Raw genomic sequence first — 25,023 nt, 5'->3', positions numbered from 1 at the left:
TGTTTTATCGGTTCAGCCCCTTCCTTCTTCAAGGGATTCTCTGCTTTGTGCGGACGGAAACACTACGGAACTTTATTGGATGCACGTTGATAGAATGTGCCTTCTCAACAATGAAAAATATACCCAAAACAGGTCCCAGTCAATCTTTTTTTAAAAAAAATTAGGTACCTTATTTACTCCGAGTCGTTCCTGAAGATCTTTCCCCTTTTACAGTTCAAAGTTCACTTGGAAAGGGTGGGGGGTATGTAACCGTCAATTCCAACTGGCTGAACAAGAGAGAAAACACGGCGAGGAAAACTTCATCCGAGTTGTGAGATCTTGACTTGTCTTGGAATAGATATTCATACTCGGCCTCGTTGCATTGGGAATATGGTCAATGCAGTCTGAATTCAGTTTGAATGAGCAGTCCATTGAAAAGATTCTAGCGCGATTCACACATATATCACTCTGAATCGGAGGTTGAGCATTTTTGGAGCCACTTGTGGGTTTACATTATTGCTGATCAAATATGAAACTGCGGCAATGGATTGAATTGTTACTTCTTTTTCGAACCCTTAAAAGCTAATTATATTCCCTGATATCTGGTAATCATTTCTTTCTTCTTTCAATTGAGATGGAGTATTATAGATCTTCCGTAGAGCGAAAAGAAGCCCATTGGAGATCGTTGTGACGTATGTTATTTGAATTGAATCTCCGTTATATTCCGTCCTTACATGATTACTTACTCTCTTGAGACATGAGGTTTATCATTTCGTTATTTTCGACAAACTCCAAGTTCCTTCACTCATACGCGTTGCTCTGACATTTAACGTAATTAAAAACGCAACAGAAAATGTGGAATTCTTCCTGCTTGTTTCACCTTTCATTCCTTCACATGTTTACCCACCCACCCACCCACATACATACAGTTACCGTTCCTACTTTTGCATACGGTATCTTTTGTACCTGTGATTCTATGATAACGACGGATGTTTACGGGATCGCGAAAAGACCTGGTTCCTGACTTTCGCCTTTCTTCAGTTCAAATACCAATTCAAAAATATTCCAAAAATACCATTGCTCAAATCGACGGAGCAGTATATAAGATTGATAAAGGGGAATGTTGATTGTCTTCTTCTCTTCGCAATCATTATTGAATAAATACCAATTTCCAACATATTCTTGAGTATTGATTGTTAATCACTTGAAACTCACCATTTCCTTCCTCTCTGCTCTCCTCCTCACCTGGTGATTCTCAATATGCTCTCCACAACACCATTCATCCCTGCACGCGGGTCAATATCATCTATATCGATGGACGATCTTCGATTGACTCCCACTCCCAGAGAACTCATAATATCACCGAACGAAGCTTCCTCATCAACAGCTAATTCAGACTCGTCATCTCCGCCATCATCATCAATGATACGTAGATCTTCAAGTGCACCTAAACCAAGAAGAGGTTCATCATTACCTATATCCTTAGCATCGTCAAATACGAATCCAACGATAGAACATGAGCTGAACGGTAACGATAATAGTGGTGATAACAAATTATCAATGTTGCAGTTCATTTCATCTACTATTGAACCTTCATGGGATGAGATTGAATCTTCTCCATTCGAATTCGTTCCCTCTATATTCCCAATATCCTCCGCACAAGGAATGAATTTGGATATGGATATAATAACTTTCTTGAGGCAGGCTCCTACGCCTGGAATACAAATGTCAAGATCAGATTCCTTATCATCGGTATCTTCATCTATTCTTCCTCCTAATAACGATAATCTCAACGCACAATCAAATCTGGTCACTCCGCAAGTTTCACTTCAAGCTTTTTTGGAAGAACAAGCTAATTTGGATCAATTAATCGATTTTACTTTTACTTCACATCAATCACAATCCCGATTTCCCTCTAATGAATATGAGAATGTAAATGGAGGTGGAGATGATACGTTATCGATGAAGGAATTCTTCGATTCTGAACCACCAAAATTCTATCCTACAGCAACATCAACTTTCACTTCCCCTACTACGATCTCACGATCTTCTACGATCAGTGATAGTATCAGCAGTGGTCAAAAGGGGATATTATCCAATGTGGGATTAGGTATAGAGGTCAGAGACAGACAAAACGGAGTTGGAAAAGTGATGAAACGTGCCAGAGAGGCTTTGAGGATGGGTAGAAATTGAAGAAGGATTTGGTGGCTTCGAAATATCATATTATTGTATCTTTAGATTCGGCATTTCAGTTGGGTGTATCTCACATTCATAGCATACTTTCATCAATACCTTTCACCTTCTACTATATACAAATGGCATATTTTAACGAATTGTAACGAGTTTATGTAACGTATGTTTGATGAATCATCTTGGTTCCTTATGTGCTTTTCTTTTGCTTCCAAGTACTTATGACTGCTTCCCGTTAAGCACCTCCGATTGATTTAATGGCGCCTTCGAGTTTCTTTTGAATGAGGGCGTATCGATTTTGGCATGACTAGGGTGGCGGAAATCTCACGTCAGCTTGGCAAAATCATAATTCGCATTTTGTTTGCGAGGTGTCATGATATAATGAATGTACGATCCCTTCTACTTTCCACGACGATGGACACAGAAATCCCTACGTGTTATCCCCCCTGCCCAGTGAAGATAGAAAGACTCGTTGCTGTGTACTCACTTTGGAATCCCTTGCATTCCCAATGTTCTGCGCGACGTTATTCCAATCCGGCTTTTGTATTTTAGGATGAAGTAAAGTGAATAATACCCAATCTTCTTCTGCCATCCAACTTCTTCCAATCGCTTTTGAATATGGTGATTTCCTGGGTGACTCTGATTTAACCTTTTTGGGTGTACTTGTTGAGCTTGATTTAATCTTCTTCTTTGACGATGGATGATCTTCATCCTCTTCATCCTCTTTATCATCTTCTAGATCTGACTCTAATTCTACTGACACAGGTTTCATATCTCTTCTTTCATTCTTGACTTTGAGTTCGGGGATGAATTCTGAGCTGCAATCATCCGAAGAAGAAGAAGAAGAGTCGGAGGAGATTATCTGTTGATCATCTTCTTCTTCTCGTTCAAAGTATCTCCTTTTGGGATACTTGGGTCTGCTTCCAATAGGTTTTTCATACGGTTTCTTGTGATGATGAGATTGGGAAAATGAAGAAGGAGTGGAAGATTCTGATCGGGGCATGACGAAGCTGACGTGAGATCGTTAGTTGACTCTGAATGCTTGGAAGTAGAGAAGATTCAGTAGTCGGTTTGCAGTAAATTGATAAGGAATGTGTAAATACGAGTTTACTATTTAAGAAGAACGAGATGTAGTCAAACAAATCAACGACTTTGATAGTAATGAAGGAAAGAGAAAGGCAATGTTTCGAGAAAAGAGGTAATCAGCATGTATGAGTTGAAAGCCCTTTTTGTCCTTGTTGCCCGTCGTCAAGGTAAATGAAGACAGTTCCCAATGAAGTGGTCATCTGAAGATTCTCATAGTGATTGGCTTATTCTTGTGCGAATAGTTGGCAATGCCCTTTTGCATTTCCAAGCCGGTCAGATACAAAGTTGACCGAAGGTATCAACAACATGAATGACATGACTTGGGTATCCAAATATATATACGAAGTGCTTATGACATAGCTAATCGTTGTCTCCTTTCGATCGACCCATCAATCATTCTTCATGACCTCCCAGTATAATGTAATACTACACGTAACCTAACTCCGCAGGGTGGATCACTCGTCCTGATGCCCTTCATCGGCTTACGGATCTTGGAACTCGACATGTTTCCGCTTCTCTGCGTACAGTCAGACTCTCACGTCAGCTATGTTCTCTCGTCAGCTCACCTACTATCACTCACAACAGGTAGATCCTCCCGACTCAGCTTCATGGGTTTTTTTGCTGGAGTTGACGTACAAGGATAACTTGATAGGTCGATTGAAGTTTACAGATTTGTCTCCGTTGGGTAGAAAAGCATTTGCTCGTTCAGCGCTTTTCTTCCACTGATCATTCTGACCTTTCGGATAGTTCCTCATCCATTCGAATCTTCTTTGCCATCGTTCATTTTCCTCCTGCCTAATTCTTACTTCTTCTTCCGTCTCCTCATTGATGGGCCATGGTCGATTGATGATGTTTTCGAATTTCCTCTTGCATCTGTCGATGGCTCGCTGCATTTGCGAATCATCAGTACAGAAAACGATGGCTAGATTATGTATACCCACTTTTGAAGAATCAATCTCCTTCTTCAGATTGACATTAAATGGGTTGATGTCAAATTTAGGCCGACTCAACGGTGTTCGAGTATAGTTTATTTTAGGTGAAGTATACGTCTTCAAGAACTGATGACAGAAATATTAGAGTTGCTTTCAAATCGAAATTCGGTGGAAAGGAGACGATACTGACTATATCAAGGTAGTAATGGAACTCGCTATATCTCTCTTCGATCTCAAGGTGACGATTCCTTTCATCAAGTTGAGGATATCTTTGATTTGTACCGAGGTTATCTATCTTTTCGGCTTGGACTTCTTCTTCTCTTTCTTGAGATTTGGCTTGATCGTCTGTTTTTTGAGCTTTAAGTTGGTGGGAACTCTGAAGAAGTATGAACTGTCGATGGAAAGTATCAATTATCACCTAATTATCCATGCATTGAAATCAGTTTATTCTCTCCTCGACATTCTAGCGCGTATTACTCACCTTAAACTCAACATCAAAATCTAAACATATATTTCCATTTCTCCACGCATCAACTAAAGTGTCCACCAACCCTCCCAACTCATCAAGATCGTCTTTAGCCTAAGCAGAATACATGCATATTAGCATCGTTGCTGGACCACTTCATACAGACTTCTCATACATATTCGAACTCACTGGATCGTATAAGACCATTTGAAATGCCATCAATTCGATTCCTTTCTTCTCCCTCTTGTCATTTTCATTCTGTTGTTGAGCTAAGACCATTTTGTGAGCTTCTTCGATAGCTTCCAACAAAGTATCATACAACTCTTCATCTACCTCTGCATGCATAAGATTTTCATCTTCATCTACTTTTTCTTGAGGTTTTTCTGCAGTTTCTATTACTTTGACTATCGACCAACATTTGATCACCCAGTATATAAGACCATCTTCATCTTTGATAGTGGACGAGAGGAGCGTTGTTGCACCTGGTATGTGATGTACCAAATCTCGAAGGGGTTGTGAGACATCCGTGTATGGTAATAGATTTGCATCCCTATTTCGATTCTGCGAGATTGGTGGTGCATCCGAATGAGGAGATCTTGGAAAGTGGTCATTCGTCATAATCACCGTTTTCAAGATGAGAAGTTCGTTAGCACAAGGATGTGGGATATGAGAGAAAGAAGAAAGAAAGGAAGAAGAGATAATGTACAATCAGCATTTTATGTCAGTCAATGGGTCTGTGCGTTTAAAAAGATTCAGTTGACGTCAGCTCTATCTCTGTTGATTATGTGCAGTATCAGGTATCCATTGAACGCAAGGCGCCAGATGCATACACATCTATGTCTACACTTCTAACATACATGCAAGCACCTTCCTCACTAAAACGACTGTCGCTACAATGAGACGACCTAGTTCCTCCAGCTAAATCACATTGTCAGCTATGATCGTCGACCAAAACATATGTATAGCTCACATCTTTACAGTCTTGTCCCTTCCTCCACTGACTACTTTGTCAGCGACAAAATCAACACAATACACTTCATCTGTATGTCCAGGTAAATCAATTCTGATCTTGTACGTCTTCAGGTTCCAAAGCTGAGTTCGCACGCAAGTCAGCCACGAGCATATAGCTGATAATATACTCACCTTCAATGTAGTGTCTTTACTTGCACTGACCAACATCCTTGAATCAGCCGACCAAGCTACTCTATACACTGCAGCCACGTGTCCACGTAAACTAGCGATGAACCTGATCATAGTTTCAATTGTCAGGTTTCCTAATATCGCCAATCTATTTTTGCTGGAGAATCACTCACTTTCCGGTCCTTCCTTCCCATATCTTCACGGCGTTATCGAATCCAGCAGATGCAATCATCCTTCCATCAGGTGAGAAAGCCACGTGATTGACTTGCTTTTGATGTCCTGTTAATCTTGCCATTGGTTTCTTTGGTGTAGCAGTTGAAGAGAATGATGAGGAAGCTTGATCGGGCCATAAGTATAATGTGTGATCATCTGATCCTGTTATCAATGTCTCGGGATGTGTCGATATGACATTCTTGTATCGTGCAAGCGCTAATGCTTTGGCTGAAATATAAGACGGAGATTAGCGGGAAGATGTCTCTCATATATAATGCGACTCACCCTCGTCATCATCTTTTGGTACTTTCCCTACGTGGTCAAAAGGTCCGGTTCTCAAAACGAAATCTGTGCTCAGAGCCATGGTATTCACCCAGTGAGCATGTTCATTGAGTGTCCTGATGAGTTTCCCCTATTGTCAAACAAAGTTAAGCTCAACCATGCATTTGACGCACTGACAGGCACTCACATCCACTGCACTCCAGACCTTTACGGTCCTATCACTACTTCCAGTATATATCACTCCCTCACCACCCCATCTGACCACATTCACACTTGCTGCATGTCCAGTCAATACGAATTCCAATTTTCTCGTTGATGTATTCCAGATCCTGACTGTACCGTCTTTTGAAGCGGAAGCTAAACGCGGTGAAGGAGAATTCGAAGGCACTAGATGAAGAGGTTCGAAAGCAAGAGATGTAATCCATTTGGTGTGGCCGAGTAAAGGTTGACCGTGAGGTTGGCCAGTCGAAGGAACCCATAATCGGACCTGACCATATAGCAGAATATGAGCTATCACTTACATCTCAAATTTTGGAGGAGATTCTAGCTCACCTGACCATCATGTCCTCCCGTGGCCAAAATATTCTCCCTTGAATCCCATTCAACGCAGAGTACCCATCCCTTGTGTCCTGACAGAGTGGACTAGAGCAATACAAATCGTATCAGCGAGGTTATTTCCACATTTGGTGTTACATCTGAGAACAGCAAGTCACCTTTGGAGTTCCAGTCTCCATATCCCATATTCTAGCTGTAGCATCTCCTGAACCAGTAGCAGCGTATTTACCGGTAGGTGAATGCGCGCAGCATAAAATCGGGGACGAATGACCTGATTTAGGAATGTATTGTCAGTTGATTCATCACGGATTGCTTTGTACGTTTGGTGCTTACCACTCAATGTAGCACTACACCTTCCTACGCTTCTCACTCTGAATACAGCTTGTGGTTCGCACCACAGCTCGAACACATCTTCAGGGGAGAATGTGGTTCCTGATACTTTCAGAGCGTCAAGTTGTATCGAGTTGTTTATTTGTACTCTTGCGGATTGAGGTGAGGTCGAAGTCGAAGGTGTTTTAGGTACAAGGTGAAACGCATACGGCAATGGGTCTTCGGTCTGTCATAGTATCTCACATCAATTAGGATCTTTCTCTGTCAGTAGATGACGTCGATTAGCTTACCTCTCCTCTAAGTTTGTTGACTAGCATTTGTAAAGCATCTCTACCGGTATCAGCAGGTAGGTTGATCGCTGGACCAAGATTCGAACCATCTTCAGAAGATTTAAACTGAACAACGATTGATGGGATATTCTCAGCTTCTACTATGACTGGCTTTTCAAGTGATTTGGCGTAGTTCGACTTTTGTCTCTTGGGGGGTGGTAAAAGAGTCGCCATGTTTTCAAAAGTGATAGGATATGTTGGTCAAGTAGGCTAAACAAGATGAAGAAGAAGTTCAACTTCGTTCATATGCATACAATTGTAAATTTCAAAATAATCATCTTCCAACTTTCCAACGGGATCAATTCCAGGCACGCTGTACGGGACAGGTGTTTTGGGATAAAATGGTTTAAATGGTGGCATCATAAAATATAAATGAACAGGAAGGTGAATTTCTCATTCATCTTTCCAACGTTGACCCCCCCCCATTCCCGTTTATATTGTTTTGCATTTATCATCTATTATCCCTTCCCATTCACCATCATCACCTCCACCATTCGAGTCCACTCGTATACAATGGACAATGAAAGTAAGAATGTGCATATATCATCACCGAAAGGACCGGAAGATGCAGTGAGTGATCATAGCGTGATTTCTACATGAAGGGATATTGAACAAGTGCCCAGTCAAATATAGCGGATGAGTATCCTTCTCCTGAAAGAGAACGACCTGCGACTCTGGATGACCATGATGCTCCGACTGAACAGCTCGTTGAGGGTGAACATCAACATCAGCATGAACATGAGCATCATGTGGAACAAACCGATATGCAGACCGAGTTAGCCAATCAAGTAGCCGCTCAAGCTATCGAAGCTGCAGTAGCCGCTGAAGTAAGAGCCAATGCGTCGACACATCCAGATCCTTCAGATGTACATATCCCTACTATCGTCGCTGAAGCTGAGACTCAGAGAGCTGGATCGCATGCTAGTTCACAGCCAGAACAAGATCATATGCAATCCAATCATCTGAAGACATCGCATAATCCTCGTCAACCTAATTTTAATATCCAAAAGTCTCGTTCATCCTTGTCATATATCCCAAATACATCATCTTCTTCCTCCACTTCGCTTCGGAACCAACGCCATCAACGTGCTATCCCACAATTGACACCAAATGAACAGATAGCAGTGTTGAGAGAAGCGTATGCCAAAAATCCCAATCCAGGTAAAAAGGAGTTAGAATCATTAGCTGAGAAGACTGGTAGACCATGGAATAAAATCAGGGAATATTTTCGACAACGGAGAAACAAATTAAGAGGTCTGGATGATTTGGAGGGTATGGAAGAACCTGGACGCGCTTCAGGATGGTAAGCATGATCACCACTGCGCGACATACAAAAGCTAATGTCGCTGTAAAGGCTGCAAGTTGCATATCGACCTGCTCCTTCTTCCGCATCGATATCGCAATTATCCTTGTACAATTCTTACAAACACCGTTTTGACCCATACTCGATCACGACGCCATTGTTAGGTGGTCAGGAACTAATTCAGTTAGCATGCGCTACTTTCCCAGGATGTGAAATGGCTCGTGACGAAGGTGAATACGTGCTGAAAGGCGTGAAAGAGAAAGAAATGGAAAATGAAAATCAAGGTGAACAGGAAGAATGGGAAAAGGGAATGGAAGGTTTAGTAGAACCTTTACGAGCCGGTAGCTGGTAAGTGTCTTAAGCCTTGGGGGACACTCAGTCTGAGCTAATGAATAACTGTACAGGCTGCTGAGCTCATTCCAACATCAAAATGATCCTAATGCTCCATCGACATTGACACAGACGGATCTGTACACCTCCTATGCAGCTAGATTCTCGTCGCTGCTCACTAGTGCCGGTCAAAACGAAGCTTCGGACGAAGCTCCTTCGCAGCAAGCTGAACAACCTGTAAACGAAGAGGAACAAGACCATGAAGCTGACATGAGAGCGTTCGAAGATGCAGGACTCAATTCAACTAATGATCAAGAGCAAGATCAAGAGAACCAACAGAACGAGGAACAGCCAATGAACGTGGATGAGCATCAGTCATTAGCTTCACTATCATTACTACCTGAACCTGTAGCGGAACATGAAACTTCGTCTCTATCTTCCCCTCCGCCCACCGCTTCAATTACCCCATCAATCAAGAAGGAGAACCGATTACTGAATCCACTAGAACTGATCAATCTTGCAAGAATGACATTCCCAAAGTGTGAACCAACAATAGACGGCGCAGGCAGATTCGTGATCAAAGGATTGGAAAGGAGGAATGGGATTGAACCTGGATCGAAAGAAAGGGAAAGGGAAATGTTCCCTTTTGCTCTACATAATGAACTCAAGCCAGGTCAAGCCTTTGTCGGCTTAATGAAGAGGAAGTTAGGGATGTTAGCTCCCGAACCCACTGAGACGAAAAACACCTCAAGTCTCGACGAAGTGGATGGAAATGAACGAGATCCGAAGAAAGCCAAATTGAATGGTAGCTCAGATGGGAAAGCGGTTCTAGAAGAATTATCAGAGGAAGATAAAGAATTGATTTCTGGGCTGAAACGGTTTAGGGAAAGTAAGTTAGGTGAAGAAGTGAGAGATGCTTGTGTCAGTCAGTAACAGGATGTTTGGGAGAACTGCTGTAAAATAGTTTGTACGGGTTGTAATTTTATCCTCGGTATTCATGCGAATTATGTTACATATGTAAGAAAGATATCGTAATCTACCATTGTTCCTCCTGGGCTCCACATCCATCGATCATCTCATATAGCATGCGAAACTAGTTCAAGGAAGATCGTGAAGTAGTACTTCCGGTGTCTGGGCTCCTTCTGTTGGAGTATAGCGTCCATCGCCCCAGGAATCATCGTCCGAATCGCAAGATGGGTTGAGGTTTCTTTCATCATCCTGAAGTTGATCATGGACAGAATTGGCAGAAGCACTGGCTCCCAATGAAGGGGGACCATCGCGTCCCATCGTATCGACATATGTTATATTACCAGTATCAGAAGAGCCTTTCAAAGTAGTTATCTTAGATCCCTATTTCAAGAGCAAATCTGGGTAAGTCAATTTTTACATATCGGATGGCCATAAAACACTTACGTCGAAAGCATTGTTTCCAGCAACTGCAAAAAAGTTGGGTTTCCCTTCTTCAACATAGGATGTGATATCATAACCGCGGCATGAAGGAGTGTTCGAATAATTGTGCATACTGCCGTCCATTCTTGTGAGTTTTCCATGTTCAGCGGCGGCTGTATTACCTCTGACGTACGGACGCCTCGACGGAGTATCTTCTCGTCCTCGACCAGCTTTTAGGGCCCTTGACTGGACGTCTGCGGCTCTTCGACTGGTCTCCATGTATTTCTGACTGGCCTGCATCTGTCTCTGACTGGCCTCCATCTGTCTCTGACTGGCCTCCATTTGTCTTTGATTGACCTCTGAGCTTCGCTGAACGGTCTCCATTTCTCTGAGACGGGTCTCCATGTCATCTTGACTGGTCTCCACGTTTCTTAGACTGTTTGACAGTGCTTTTCGGCTGTTATCTACTTCTCGTCTCATATCATCCAAAGCCCCTTTACAGACCCTTGCTGCTCCTGTTCCACAGCTCCCATGAAATGTCGAGAAAAAAGCATCGACGCTCTCTAGATAATTATCTTCGTCTCGAATGTATATTCTTCTCTGCTGCAAGTATTTATCTCTTTGCTCTTCGTATTTGGCTTTTTCTTCCTCATATACACTCCTGGACGTGGGGTATTCGTCTTCCATCGCTGTATACTATTTATTGTTCTTTACGTGATGTGTGAAGCCTAACTTAGTGATATCGACGTGATGAACAGATCTCAAAGAATGTTTGTCGACTATATCAGGAAAGATAGAGCAGTTGGAATTCTTCTGGGGAAAAAAGTATGGTTTTTATACCTCTTGTACTAGTCGAGCCTTCTCTCTATATCACATGAAAGGAAGAGTAAGCTGTAACGCGCAAGCGAGAATTGTGGACTACACTGTTTTGATTGAATATTCGAAGGGTAAGCCTTCGTGGGAGATCAACAGAGGATGTGAAGGCGGCTCAGCTCCACTCTAAGAACCCTCTCGCTGAACCAATAAAGGATCAAGCTGTGCAAAACGTATGCTACATATCATTTGCGCCTTCTCTACCACGAGAGCCACAGCTACGTCCGATCATCACGCACGGAAAGCCATGATCTTCTACCTGCTCGAACAGACAAGAAGCCTCGACGTCATGGCCAGAACGATTCACCGAGGTCATAAAGGATCAAGCTGTGTAAAGGTGAAGTTCCAACATGGCTTGTATAAACTTGAGACAGAGACAGTACGTGTATAGAATGCACACAGTATACTCTGCCTTCACTGCGATTAAGACATCTGGCAATTGATAACTTAGTTATCCTTCTCATCTTCATCTGAAGCGATCTGAACCCGGACAAAATCTCTGTTCTCTGATATTGAGGAGATGTCCATCTAACCGCCTCGGAAGGAGAAAGTTCCATCAGAGAAGTCATTACCTCCTTCCATGATAGTAGCTCCAGGCTCATCGGTTCCTTCGTGATCGCCATCAAGTCCTCGGACGATTATTGTTCCCAGTGCGTTATTCACAGTGTTATAACTGTTCATTAGAGTGAGAATGTCTGGATTGAAGTGATTGGTGAATCGAAGTGAGGGAGATTCTGGTGATTCGTCAGTTCATAGAAGAAGGAATTGCAAGAAAGAGGAATCGATAAAGGGGGAACTTTACATAGGTGGGACTCAACCATGTAGCAATCTCCACCAGCAATGGTGCGCTATACGCTGATCCATTGAATTAGAGCATTGAGAGGACACGAAATGTTTCGTTGAGTAAAGAACAACCGTCGTCCAGACAATGCTAGAGTGTGTGCTGTGCACTAAGAATCTCTTTGTGGAAAAACAGAAAACATGGAGAAACGATGACGAGATTGAGTTTCAATGAACGATACATTTATGTGTAGTCTTGTTCCGTCGAGCTGGATGGCGCTGCTCATTCGATGACAAGCTGAGGAGAAGGCAAAGTGAGAGGATCACCGAGTGCAGAGAAGGCCAGGTGAAGAGAAGGGCGCATCAAAACCGTATCAATAACCTTTCGACCTCGGTGAGATGACCGACTACTGTACTCGACCTTTGATAGTGAGATGACATTTGGAATGTAAGCAAATATCCCGCAGGATTTCTCATCGCCCAGTCGAACAGGCTTAGTCTTCCATGATGCGGATCTTTCATTCAACCCATACGTCACAAAGCATACATAGACTCTGAATGATATACCAATTTTGTCAAGCCTACACCGATATCTTTACCTCTATGGACGTACATTTACCTAGCAAAGTTCATAGTCACTCGGTCAACGAGGACCGTATCCACTACTTTTAACATGAGAATATTGACCTCCCAAACCACCTCCACCGGTTGAAGTACCCATTGTATTTGTATTAGTCGTACCTGTACCTGAACCTCTCTTGATACCTGTCGTAGGAGGTCTTGAAGGGGCTACTGATGGACGGGGAATACCTGTACCTATTTATATCCGGTGTATCAGCACTGTTTCTTGGATATTTAAAGTCCCAGTTGTGACTCACCTCGTCCCCTTGCGGCAGTTGGTACACCACTTGCCACTCCACCTCCTCTGACTCCTACACCTCTGCCTCTGCCTCTTCCTCTCGAGGAATCGCTCTTCTCCCTCTCAAGTGATCTTCGTTCTCTTTCTTCTTCTGCTAATCTGGCTGATTCCGCCACACGTCTGCTATTTTCTTCCGCTCTTTGTATAGATAACACACGAGCTTGTTCGGCTGCTTGTATAGCTTCTGCGTCCTAATTAGTATTTAAAAGTTTAGCAATATTCAAATGACGTTTGATTTTGTTTTGACTCATGGCGTCAAAGTCAAACTCACATCACTACTTCCTGTCCATTTGGGATTCATCAATAATTTTTGGGTATGTTCTGCTTGACCCATGATGGAAGTGTATTCATCTAGCAGAGCTGATGTTTGTTGGACTCTATCCGCTAGTCTCTGTAGTTATAAGGGTTTGGTCAGCATTGATCCGCATGTATGGTTATACAATACTCCTGCCAACAACAGATTATCATGTTCAAGACGCAGTCCATCAGAGCACTTCTGGTAGTTGAAACGAAACTTTCCGACACGTACTGATTTTCTCGAATGACCCTAGCATCACTCACTTGATTATGCCCTCTGACACCTTCTAAAGCACCTATAACACCTTCGAAAACCTCATTCATCTTTCTCAACTCATACAAGCTCGATCTCAGTTTGTCTTCTTTTTCAACTGTAGTTTGTCTTTGTCTCATCCCACTTCCACTTCCACTTGCTTCCTCTTGCTCGATCATTTGACCAGATGTACCGTGAATGGTTTGATCATCTCCTTCTTCGTCCCCTTCTTGGTCATGCTCATGTCCATCTTCACGTTGATCGTGGATGTCTTCAGAAGAAGGTGGACGAGGTGCAGCGAATAGTGAAAATCTGGGTTTCGGTTTTTGGTTATTATTGTTGTTATTATTATTATTACTATTATTATCATTCTGTTTCGTTATTTTTGTTTTAATGGGTGTGTCATTATCTTCATCTCGATCATCATAGTCATCTAATTGGTGATCTATATTCACCTTTCGATGTTGATTGGGAATATTAGATTTATCCCCTTTTATCGCCGATGACGTTGTTGTTGTTGTTGAAGAGGTTGAAGATGATCCAAGGGAATTACCTAATCCGTATTCCCCCCTTTGACGTTGATCTCCAGTGCCAGTGAAAACATGGTATGAAGATGAGTTATTAGGTGAAGAAGGTATATCCCCCAATGATAAATCTGCTAATAATGATGAATCAGGATCAACCAATAACGATTCATCAATCAGACTCTTTCGATTGAATTGTGGAAGTAAAGGTGAATCCATTGTGAGCGATGGTTGTACCTCTGGATCTTCTCGCTGATGTGTTTGATTATCTGACCTTATTGTATGGTGATCGAGTGATATGTATGGTGTTGATCAGGATGAAGTGAACGGCAAAGTACGAGTAATGTTTTCATTCCCTATCTTTTTTATGTTTTGACATGTTGAAACCTCCCGCGGTCCTCACCGAAATCGCGTCGACGCGTCTTTTCCCCACCTGTCTGCTGTCATCACATTATTACACTATAAACCTCTCTCACTCTGCTCAGTACATCCATAGCTCAAACAAGCACGATACTAGTCAAGCTGCCAATGCTATGTTATATAGAAGTCAATGCATGAGAATGTATATATACCCAAATTAAAACCAAAATCACGTCTCCCAATCACAGGCCTACTTCTTTTGCTTTTGACTGGTGGTTCCTTTCGGTAACTCTGCGGTGTAAGGTAAGAATTCTCTACCTTGCATGTATGGTTGCAACGCTTTTGGAACTCTCAGACCCTTCGATGGTACAGGCATCAGCTGTGATCCGCGCAGAGATGTCAGGAATAACCAACTCACCTCTGGAGTCTGGTAGTTCTCAACAATACAACATAAGGCTCTTTCGGTAGCACACAGAGTACCATTCAACATATGTACGAAACCGACTTTGGTATCCTTGGTCTTGTAACCGAGTCTAACATTGAGTGATCTTGATTCTACATGATCACAAATCAAGATTAGCATCACCATACTAAACCAAACCACATAAAAACAACTCACGGTAATCTGTACAGTTTGAACAACTGACTAGTTCCTTGTATTCACCTTGGAAAGGGAACCAAGCTTCTAGATCGTATTTGATGGAAGCGGCGTTGTTCAAAGCACCTGAGACGATGTTGACTACTCTGTAAGGGATTTCTAGGGATTCGTAGAACTCTCGAGAAGTTTCTACCATTCGGTCGAGCTCGGCAGGGGAGTTTTCGGGTTCACAGATGACGAACTGTAAAAAGAGGTGGACTGCTTAAGCATGCATGTATATCCAAGCTGCCACAATCTTGACTTACTTGTTCAACTTTTTCAAATTGATGAACTCTGAAGATACCCCAAGTATCCTTTCCGTGAGATCCAGCTTCTTTTCTGAAACAAGTTGAGTAACCTGCGTATCTAAAAAAGGGTATAGTGTTTCAGCGATGATAATCCACTCATTTAGAAGCGTAAAGGAACTCACCTATAAGGTAAATTTTGATTGGGGATGTTCTCATCCATATGCATAGCTGAGATGGGTTGTTCTGAGGTTGCAATCAAATATCTATCATCTGAATCACCTGAAACTTTGTAAAGAGCTTCGTCGAATTCGGATAATTGAGCAGTGGCAGCCATAATATCCTTCTTGATCATGAAGGGAGGTTGAACTTTTTTATAAGTCTTCTTTCTCAAGAAATCTAATCCATAATTGATCAAAGCTTGATTCAGGTCAACACCATCATTTGTCAAGTAGAATCCACGATGTCCGAATACTTTTACTCCTCGTTCGGTATCATAAGCTTCAAGTCGATATAATACTTCGTGATGAGAAAGAACATCGGTAGATTTATCCTCGAGTGCTAATCCAGTACCTGAATTACCTTTGTGGTTGGGCTCAGGATGCCATACTCGTAAAATGGGGTTGTCGTCCTGTAAGTGTACCAAAAAGGAACAAGGAATTTGGGAAAGATATCAGCAATTCATACCACATATTTGTTGATCAGACTCAACTAACCTCATTCATGGAAACAGCATTTGCTTCATCAACGATATTTCCGATCAAACCAGCCTTTTTGTCTCTCAACGCAATGAGTTCAGCAGTTTTGTTCGTCAATTCTGAGATCTTCTTATCCAATACAGCTTTCTTGCTCAAGAGTTCGGAAGCATCCCCTTTGGCTTTTTTGATTTGACCAATCTCCTTTTGAAGGGCATTCAATTCACGTTGGACTCCTTCTTTCTCGAATTGTGCTGTGGAATACCGGTGGCAGTAGTCAACGCTAGCTCAAGATGCCAAAGAAGGGAAGGTCGTCACTCAAGACTCACCTCCTTTGTGAGCTGAGAAGATCTCAATGACTTCATCTACCAACTCTACACTGGCTCCTCTTTTCTTCTGAGATTCACGAACGATATCAGGATTACCTCCTTTATCAGCTTGGACTGATAGAATTGTATACGAGGGAATGTCAGCTCTGCGTCTGTGTCGACGACAATGGAGGCGGAGGAGGAGCTCACGGTGGATCAAGTCAATCATCTTTGGATGTGTTGATTTATCTCTCTGTTTAGTGCTTTTTGACGGATATGGGCAAAGTGAAATTGACAAAGTGATTTGTTGGATCCAATCAGGAATAAAGGAATGTGTTGGAGGTATATATATATATATCCAATATACGACTCGATGTTTCTGTTGAAATTAGGTTGAATGCTCTCATGAAACACCAAAACATCATAATCATGCGTATCCCAACTTTTTAAGGTTGAGATTGTAAGATAGAACCACAACATGAATGCCACGTCATGATCCAATCTGTATACAGTGGAGTGGAGTGGAGGTTTTCGCTTATCACTTTTCAGCTCCGGCTGTATGCGAGATATTCATTGCTCCGTACAGTGTCAGAAAAAAGGTCGAAACAAAGTCAGAGATGATGATGATGAAGATAGGTGAATGAGTGATGTCAGATCAGAAACCACTCACTTATTCAAGCTTTGTAACCGATTTGACTTTAAGGCGATACCACTCTCCGTTTGCTTCTCATACCGTTAAAAGCGAAGCGACGTACATTCTTTGTAGCCTACGAAACGAAACGATTCTTCCCCAGGTCTGGCATTAAGTAGAATATAGGATTGATGGAAATATGACGGGATTATCTTCAGATCCAGATCAATGGATAGCTCATGTGAGTCATCTCTTTCTCGCCTTGACCACTCACACACGACTTGATGATCGTAAGGAAGATACTAACTGTGTATGTATGCTACTCCTGATCCTTGCTATCTCTTCGTTATAATCCTGGTACCAAATTCAGATTCGACAATGTAAACATCTACCGGAACGACAAATGAAATTACTTTGTTCAAGAGTAAGAGATATACTGTTGGAAGAAAGTAATGTACATCTAGTACAATCTCCCGTGACGATTTGTGGTGATATACATGGACAATTTTGGGATGTGTTGGAGATATTTAGACAAGGTGGTGAAGCACCTGAAACGAGTTATATATTTATGGTAAGTGATTCGTCTAACCGCAGACTCCGGCTTGATTATCCCAGCAATCACATGGAAGAGCCCTCGATTGGGAATGGGTGCTAATGTCAAATCTTATCTATTTCGTTTACAGGGAGATTTCGTAGATAGAGGATATTATTCATTGGAGACCTTATCGTTATTATTAGCGTATAAAGCTAGGTATGTCTCCTAATTGTTTTTAAGGAATAGTCAAAGCACAAGAATCAGCCTTTCGGCACTATCAGAGATATGATCGCTGATGATGAGCTCGCACGATCAGATATCCAGATAAGATCACGTTGTTGAGAGGGAATCATGAATCGCGTCAGATCACTCAAGTATATGGGTTTTATGGTGAGTCACCTTTTTGTGATTCCCGTTCTACAATGTCATTTTCGGCTGATCATCTCTTTCGTATCCATTTAGACGAGTGTATGCAGAAATACGGGAATCCATCGGTATGGAAAGCATGTTGTACCCTGTTCGATCATCTGAATCTAGCAGCAGTAAGTTTTAAATATTCGGCATTGTCTTCCTATAACGTATTGCAATGGCAATTGATTGACTCTTTGCCTGTTTGCAGATCATCGACTCATCAATCCTATGTGTACACGGTGGATTATCACCTGATATCAAGACTCTGGATCAAGTAAGGATCATTCCTAGAGCTCAGGAAGTACCTCACGAAGGAGCGTTTTGTGGTGGGTGATCGCTTTTTCCAATCAATTCCCGGCAGACTAACGTATCGAGTGCAATATTGACTGTTCATTATATTAAACAATATCACAGATCTCATGTGGTCAGATCCGGACGAGGTAGAATCATGGTCCGTCAGTCCAAGAGGTGCAGGATGGTTATTCGGTGCTAAAGTGACTGCTGAGGTGAGTGACGTTTCTCCCATCTCATTCTCCCATTCGAATCAATCACAGCTAAGTCACTTATCATAATTCACAGTTCAACCATGTCAACTCACTTTCACTGATAGCAAGAGCCCATCAATTAGTCCAAGAAGGGTATAAATACATGTTTGACGATTCATTAGTGACAGTCTGGTCAGCACCCAATTACTGTTATCGTTGTGGAAATTCAGCTTCCATAATGCAAGTTGATGATAATGGGAAAAGTACTTTCAAAGTTTATGGTGCTGCAAGAGAAAACGATACGGATATAAAAAATCCGGCACTGAGGAGAATGGTGAGTTTTCTTTTTGTCGCCGATGGATAAACTCACGCTGAAAACTTCCCCATCATAGGGCACACCTTCATATTTCGTCTAATCGTCTACCCCATCTCGTAAAGTATCATCTATCTGTATGAGTTTCAGAAGACATATTGTTGTATCTCGTAATCATTCATAGAGAGACATCAAAGGCATTATACCATGCATCGTCATTTCATTCTGCTTGGATGCGCCGATCGAACGAAGGCATTTGTTACAGAGCCACATTTGCAAATGCGTAATAGCGCATCATTCCACCTCTGGCAGTATCTTTGTCAAGATCGTCCAAAAGGTATACATACACGATTCAACAATGGATTATATCCATCAAGCTGCGATGCGGGCATCATCGTCCAAGACGCATTACATAAGTTCCTCAGCAGTTGCTCTCTTTCTCTTCTTCCTTCTCTCTTCCACGCTTTCCTCTCTCTTCTCTGCGGGAGCGATGAAAGCTTCTTCTCTCTCTTCTCTCCTTTTGATAGAAGTTTCATTTTGCTTTTCAGCCTTTTTCCTCTTTTCCATAGCTTCTTTCTCACGAGGTTTTAAGAAGTATTCTCCCGAAGCCAATTGTAAATCCAATTTGGAAGGTTGTTGGGCAGGTGGGAAAGGTGTGTATGCCTTTTTCTTGCTTGCAGTGGGGAAAGGTGTTCTCTTGACTACTGCTGGTGGTGCGGCTGTGGCAGAAGTCGTGGAGGTTGAAGTGGAAGTGACGGGGATGGAATTTGGGTTGATTGTAGAATCGATGACTGATTGTCGGTCTAAAACAGCATTCTTCTTGGCCGTTTTCTCCGATGTTGAAAGATGTTTCTTTTGGAATTCTAATTGTAATATGGTTAAAAGGTGTCAGCGTCTCTGTCTAAGATGAGTGACCTCGTCCTGTCATAATTGTCCCTTATATGACCTTCTGTCCAACCCCCCAAAAAAAAATAAAAAAAACCGACTTACGAGGTAAAAATCTATCCCAACTTTCACCTTGTAATTTTGGATCTTTAGCCAATTCTCTCCTTATCATCAATTCTTTTATTCTATAAATCGGATGAACGTTATTCATACAATCTATAATTATTCTTCTGACTTCTTTCAATCCTTTATAAGTACCCATAGCCGATACTGTATTTCCTTGAACGAGTACGTAGCATTCTGTCAACAACTCGATTGCCTAATTTATCATATTGAGACTTAGCTCAACACGCCTTGATTCGATGGGAGTATGGGTATAGACCAAGAAAAAGCATCATCTCACTCACCTTCAAAGTGCTTCCATTGGGACCAACTAATCTTTGTCTTCTCTTGACGAACCTTTCTTTATTCCTGACTAATCCACCTATCTTAATCACGTCACAAGCTATTCCATCTTGCAGGATCTTGATTGCCTAAACGAACAAAAAGGGGAATGTGAATTAGCATGTTATCATGAGGGAGGGCGTAGGGAATAGTGTTTACATACCTGAGGAGCATTAACACCTCTAGCTAACAATTTCAACAGATCTCTACCTTTTAAAACGACATAAGGATCCCATGTTTTCCTAGTGGTCTTGACTGTCATTTGACCTTGAACTAAATCCAATTCACATGCTAAACCTTGTTTATCTAATTCGGAAGTTATACTTGACCAGATTGATCTTAAATATGGTTCTCTATATTTAGGAAATAGTAAAGCGAATGAAGATTCTTCTAAGAAAGGTCGGTGTTCATCTGTATTAGGTGCTGTAAAAGTCGGTATACTCCAATGATCGATGTCATCTGTATCCCATGCTGTATTCACACATTCCCATTCAGCGTCAGGTTTAGCGTCAAGTCATGTAAGGAAAACTTTTACTTACGCTTGTCTTTCCTATGCCTTTTGTTCTTCTCTACTTCTTGAGTTTCCCCTTCGACAACAGCCTCGACAGCTTTACTCTTCGATTTCTTGCTTTTCTTGCTTATCCCAGAGGAAGAAGCTTCTGCGCTCATCGTGACTTGGATTGACTCAATCACTATATTTGAGATCGTTATGACAAGCGAAGCTGTACAACACATAAAATATCTCTTGGATGTCGTTCAAAATTATTTTCAGAAATGGGAACAACCTCCATCTCTGATACATTACGTAATATGATCCCTTCATATATCTAGTTCAATTTATCCCATTTTGTTCTTCCGGATACCTCTTTAAATAGCCCCCCCTTATTGTTCCCTATCAAAAGTGCCACTCTCATACTACCCCGTACTTCTCTTTTTTCTTTTGGCTTGCCACTTTTTTTTCCCTTTTACTCTGTAAATTTACCCTACAATTCATGTCCAGCGCGTTCGCGTCTCTTTTTCTAATTACCTTTCGCAATTTCAATATTACGCGTATCCCATATTTCATCCCATCGTATCGTCTTAGCCCATCCTTGATTCATATACCACATCGACAATTACAACAAAGTATCCTGGAGAAACCAAGTTCAATCAGGTCTACACCAGGAGCCTTTCAAAAGCAGACACTCATTCTATACTAGACTGACGACACCCGATAAATCTCGAGTCGACAGACACCATTCATCATGGAAGCGTCGAGGTATGTACTCTTCTCAACCTCAACCTATTCCCCAATTTCCATCTTCTCCTTACAAATATGCTCACTCTTATACCACTGGATAGCTCTACAATACCACAACCTCCCGCTACCCCATCGCATCAATCTCTTCTTCCGGCATTATCACCTTCAGCCGCGATTGAACAGACTCCCGCGCCATTGCATACTCTCCCAGCTCACTTACACACCCAACCACCACCCCCACAACCTCGATTAGGTCCATCATCTACCCAACAACAACAGCAACATAGCATGCAACCTCCAGCTCAACCTTCTAACGGTCAACATCTGACCCAAACTCAGCAATTACAACAACAACATCAAAACGTCTTTGGAAGTGTAATGGGTTCAGGACCAGGTCAAGGACCGTCCACTTCGTCTCAAACTGGCGGTTCGGCTCAAGCCAAAGTCTACGCTAGTGTCTACTCAGGTGTAAGCTGACTTTTGACGTGTATCGTCAATTACTGCTGACATGATAAGCAGATTCCAGTATTCGAAGCGATGATTCGAGGTATTTCTGTCATGAAACGAACTTCTGATTCGTAAGTCCACATCTTGCAACGTGACGGGGTCGTGACGTGCTCAACTGTTATTTGCAGGTGGGTCAATGCTACACAAATCCTTAAAGTAGCTGGTATTCACAAATCAGCTCGAACCAAAATCCTCGAGAAAGAAATCCACCCTAGTATACATGAGAAAGTCCAAGGCGGCTGTGAGTCGTCATTGATCTTTTGACAAGTAAAAAAGGAGACTGATTACAGACCCATATTGCAGATGGCAAATATCAAGGAACGTGGATCCCCTTTGAACGAGGTCAAGAGCTCGCTGCTCAATATGGCGTCACATCGTATCTCTCCCCGGTATTCGATTTCATTCCTTCTCCAACGGCTATTGCAGCTCTTCCTGCTATTCGGACTGGTACCCCCGATCGATCAGGCCAGAAGACTCCTTCATCAAGTATGGCTGGATACAACCCTTCCATCATGGCTGGTAATCGATCCGGAACAGCAAGTAACGGACGGGTCATCTCACCTTTCCCTCATGGTCATGGTCAACATCCACAAGCGAATCAATCAGCACCTCCACCTCCACCACCCCAATTCAACCCTTCCAATGGAGATCAGAGTCAAATGATGAACATCTCACCTCATCCCTCTACAATGGCATATCAAGGTCAACAACAGATGATGTATTACCCTGCGCCCCAACAGCACATGTATCATGGTCAGAGTGATAATAAACGTGGTATAGCCATGGCCATGACTCCAAGCCTAAGTGGTGATGGACACCACAACCCTTCACTCGGTCCAGCAGCGGATATAAATGGTTTAGGACTTCCACCAAGTGGTGCTGAAATGTACATTGACCAATATGGCCAACCTCACGCTAATCCCGCTTATCCACCAATCAATTATATCAACGATAATGGCATGGCTCCTCCACCTGCAAAACGTCATAGATCAGACGATGGAGTATACATCAATGGTGTCGAAGAAGAGCAACCAGTTCCACAAGACGGTGAAGGAGATGTCGACGATGCAGCTTCTGACTCGTCTGATGATTTGAGAGACGCTCCGCCTTTACCTTCTGCCATGCGATTGTCCAATAAACCACTTCGACCCAGACCTACGTCCAACACGACGAAAATTCGGTCGAAACTGTTATCACTGTTCTCGTCGGAAGGGGACATAGATGTCCGGCAAGTTTTCGGACTGGGTCCTGACTCAACGCCAGAGTTTGACGTTGATATGGTCATCGATAACCAAGGACACACAGCATTGCACTGGGCATGTGCGTTGGCCAAAATATCTGTTATCAATCAATTGATTTCACTAGGAGCGGATGTGCATCGAGGAAACTTTGCAGGTGAAACACCACTGATTCGATCGGTATTGACCACGAATCAATTCGAGACCGGGACTTTCTATCAGTTACTTCAATTACTATCGCCATCAATCAAGACTCTCGACCATGCATACAGATCTGTCGTTCATCATATCTCTATGGTGGCAGGGGTGAAAGGTCGAGCTTCTTCAGCTAGATCATACATGGCAAACGTGTTAGAATGGGTTGCGAGAGAACAACAAGCTTCTTCATCTCTGATGAATGGATCAATAATGGATGGAACGAATTCAGATGCACCGATAAGTCTGAAAACCTTGATAGATATCCAAGATGTCCACGGTGACACCGCTATAAACGTAGCTGCCAGAGTAGGAAACAAAGGTCTGGTAAATCTCTTACTTGATGCAGGCGCAGATAAGGGTAAAGCAAACAAATTAGGCTTGAAACCTTCGGATTTCGGTTTGGATATCGAGGTAAGTGGAACTTGTCATGTCCCAAAAAAAGCTAGGAATACTGATACATGGGATCTAAATTCAGTCACTCAAGATATCGCCCGCGGAAGCTATAGTCTCGAGTCTGAAATCGGAGATACCGAAACCTGAGAGAAAGAGTAGGGATGTTCAAAAGAGTGAGTGCAATCGCCAATGAGATGAAGGTGATGACTTAAGGCTGACTATCTTTCACGCAAAATCAGACATCGCAGCTATATTCGAAACTATTTCATCGACATTCTCCACCGAAATGGTATCTAAACAAACCAAACTAAACGCTACTGAACAATCTGTCAGAGTAGCAACTAAAGCGTTGGCGGATAAGCGACAACAGTTACATCGAGCACAAAGTAAACTTGGTGAATTGGAACTGATCAATCAGAGGATTGACTTTTTACGTCAACATATTTCTTCGTCTGATCCTACTTCGAAAGAAAATTGGACAGGTCAATCATTGTTATCGAATGAATCTTCACTACCTATACCGTTTCAAACTGTTACACCGCCTTCAACGACAACGGACGATACTCAAGTGAAAACTGAATCCAATGGAAATGGAAATGGGGATGACGATATCATATTACCAGAAAGAGGAGAAGAAAATTCTTTGATCAAATTAAGGAGAATAAATATATGGGAAGACAGAATCTCGTTAACATTACAGGATAAAATCAATGCATTAACCAATCAGTCAATGGATAAAGCAATCAAATATAGGAAGTTGGTCAGTCTATGTACGAAAGTCTCCGTGGACAAAGTTGATGGTGTGAGTATTTTTCTCCTTACATATCGTGTCTGTGCAAAGGGCATCTTGATATGAATTAGCTGACCCTTCTGCTCAATTGTCTAGATGCTGGACGGTCTAGTGGCAGCTATCGAATCTGATGGACAAGGTGTGGATCTGAGTAGAGTATCGGAATTCATCAATAGGATGAAAGAAGCCATAGAGATGGTTTAGGATGTTTTGGGGTATTCGATTTTGATCACTGCTCAATGTTCATGGGCCATAAGAAAGGGCGCTCTAAAGAAGATCATGCTTGCTTTTATCCGTTATATTCTATTTTCGACTTTTGAGGGTGCAATGGGTTATATAGTTCACACTGCAAGAATTACACAAAAATGAATCTAAATGTTGTTTGCCCGTTTGATCGAGAGTGCGTCGCACGTCCTTGATGGAGCAAGTGGTGATCTCGGATGAAAATGCAAGAAACATGAAATGAATATTCACAGCAATAAAGGACGATCTGAAAGAATACATATACATGATATTACAGTATTATGCATCGACTCCA

At 42.2% G+C, this 25,023-nt stretch overlaps 11 protein-coding genes across 11 annotated transcripts; 4 read left to right on the top strand and 7 right to left on the bottom strand.

Annotated features, from left to right (window-relative positions):
* Window positions 1-1,239: 1,239 nt before the first annotated feature.
* IL334_002027 (uncharacterized protein) lies at window positions 1,240-2,172 on the top strand (the record flags this gene model as incomplete). Its single annotated transcript, XM_062933774.1, has 1 exon — window positions 1,240-2,172. The coding sequence occupies one exon, from the start codon at window positions 1,240-1,242 to the stop codon at window positions 2,170-2,172; it is 933 nt and encodes a 310-aa protein (XP_062789825.1).
* A 232-nt stretch (window positions 2,173-2,404) lies between these two features.
* Window positions 2,405-3,172, bottom strand: IL334_002026 (uncharacterized protein; the record flags this gene model as incomplete). Its single annotated transcript, XM_062933773.1, has 2 exons — window positions 2,405-2,476; window positions 2,657-3,172. 2 exons carry the CDS (start codon window positions 3,170-3,172, stop codon window positions 2,405-2,407), a joined length of 588 nt encoding a protein of 195 aa, XP_062789824.1.
* Window positions 3,173-3,827: 655 nt separating this feature from the next.
* On the bottom strand, window positions 3,828-5,271 carry IL334_002025 (uncharacterized protein; the record flags this gene model as incomplete). The annotated part of the gene is made up of 4 exons (XM_062933772.1): window positions 3,828-4,313; window positions 4,378-4,605; window positions 4,669-4,767; window positions 4,843-5,271. The coding sequence occupies 4 exons, from the start codon at window positions 5,269-5,271 to the stop codon at window positions 3,828-3,830; spliced, it is 1,242 nt and encodes a 413-aa protein (XP_062789823.1).
* A 348-nt stretch (window positions 5,272-5,619) lies between these two features.
* IL334_002024 (uncharacterized protein) lies at window positions 5,620-7,676 on the bottom strand (the record flags this gene model as incomplete). The annotated part of the gene is made up of 9 exons (XM_062933771.1): window positions 5,620-5,745; window positions 5,797-5,899; window positions 5,967-6,234; window positions 6,292-6,418; window positions 6,476-6,775; window positions 6,841-6,930; window positions 7,002-7,114; window positions 7,177-7,399; window positions 7,464-7,676. The coding sequence occupies 9 exons, from the start codon at window positions 7,674-7,676 to the stop codon at window positions 5,620-5,622; spliced, it is 1,563 nt and encodes a 520-aa protein (XP_062789822.1).
* A 339-nt stretch (window positions 7,677-8,015) lies between these two features.
* On the top strand, window positions 8,016-10,068 carry IL334_002023 (uncharacterized protein; the record flags this gene model as incomplete). Its single annotated transcript, XM_062933770.1, has 4 exons — window positions 8,016-8,072; window positions 8,126-8,805; window positions 8,857-9,153; window positions 9,210-10,068. 4 exons carry the CDS (start codon window positions 8,016-8,018, stop codon window positions 10,066-10,068), a joined length of 1,893 nt encoding a protein of 630 aa, XP_062789821.1.
* Window positions 10,069-10,233: 165 nt separating this feature from the next.
* Window positions 10,234-11,211, bottom strand: IL334_002022 (uncharacterized protein; the record flags this gene model as incomplete). The annotated part of the gene is made up of 2 exons (XM_062933769.1): window positions 10,234-10,485; window positions 10,549-11,211. The coding sequence occupies 2 exons, from the start codon at window positions 11,209-11,211 to the stop codon at window positions 10,234-10,236; spliced, it is 915 nt and encodes a 304-aa protein (XP_062789820.1).
* A 1,609-nt stretch (window positions 11,212-12,820) lies between these two features.
* On the bottom strand, window positions 12,821-14,389 carry IL334_002021 (uncharacterized protein; the record flags this gene model as incomplete). Its single annotated transcript, XM_062933768.1, has 4 exons — window positions 12,821-12,993; window positions 13,056-13,287; window positions 13,368-13,487; window positions 13,658-14,389. The coding sequence occupies 4 exons, from the start codon at window positions 14,387-14,389 to the stop codon at window positions 12,821-12,823; spliced, it is 1,257 nt and encodes a 418-aa protein (XP_062789819.1).
* Window positions 14,390-14,780: 391 nt separating this feature from the next.
* On the bottom strand, window positions 14,781-16,644 carry IL334_002020 (serine-tRNA ligase; the record flags this gene model as incomplete). Its single annotated transcript, XM_062933767.1, has 8 exons — window positions 14,781-14,888; window positions 14,949-15,085; window positions 15,150-15,369; window positions 15,434-15,533; window positions 15,598-16,043; window positions 16,129-16,361; window positions 16,437-16,550; window positions 16,626-16,644. 8 exons carry the CDS (start codon window positions 16,642-16,644, stop codon window positions 14,781-14,783), a joined length of 1,377 nt encoding a protein of 458 aa, XP_062789818.1.
* A 601-nt stretch (window positions 16,645-17,245) lies between these two features.
* On the top strand, window positions 17,246-18,893 carry IL334_002019 (uncharacterized protein; the record flags this gene model as incomplete). Its single annotated transcript, XM_062933766.1, has 9 exons — window positions 17,246-17,287; window positions 17,417-17,617; window positions 17,730-17,797; window positions 17,898-17,971; window positions 18,044-18,123; window positions 18,201-18,318; window positions 18,407-18,498; window positions 18,572-18,811; window positions 18,870-18,893. 9 exons carry the CDS (start codon window positions 17,246-17,248, stop codon window positions 18,891-18,893), a joined length of 939 nt encoding a protein of 312 aa, XP_062789817.1.
* A 305-nt stretch (window positions 18,894-19,198) lies between these two features.
* IL334_002018 (uncharacterized protein) lies at window positions 19,199-20,788 on the bottom strand (the record flags this gene model as incomplete). Its single annotated transcript, XM_062933765.1, has 5 exons — window positions 19,199-19,653; window positions 19,781-19,994; window positions 20,083-20,208; window positions 20,283-20,590; window positions 20,659-20,788. 5 exons carry the CDS (start codon window positions 20,786-20,788, stop codon window positions 19,199-19,201), a joined length of 1,233 nt encoding a protein of 410 aa, XP_062789816.1.
* A 575-nt stretch (window positions 20,789-21,363) lies between these two features.
* IL334_002017 (uncharacterized protein) lies at window positions 21,364-24,689 on the top strand (the record flags this gene model as incomplete). Its single annotated transcript, XM_062933764.1, has 8 exons — window positions 21,364-21,377; window positions 21,461-21,827; window positions 21,879-21,937; window positions 21,995-22,107; window positions 22,170-23,713; window positions 23,778-23,868; window positions 23,935-24,497; window positions 24,582-24,689. The coding sequence occupies 8 exons, from the start codon at window positions 21,364-21,366 to the stop codon at window positions 24,687-24,689; spliced, it is 2,859 nt and encodes a 952-aa protein (XP_062789815.1).
* Between the last annotated feature and the right edge of the window lie 334 nt (window positions 24,690-25,023).

This window comes from Kwoniella shivajii, chromosome 2 (assembly GCF_035658355.1).
Source record: "Kwoniella shivajii chromosome 2, complete sequence".
NCBI lineage: Eukaryota > Fungi > Basidiomycota > Tremellomycetes > Tremellales > Cryptococcaceae > Kwoniella > Kwoniella shivajii.
Note: the sequence above shows the minus strand (reverse complement) of the source record. Positions and strands in the feature narration are given on the sequence as shown.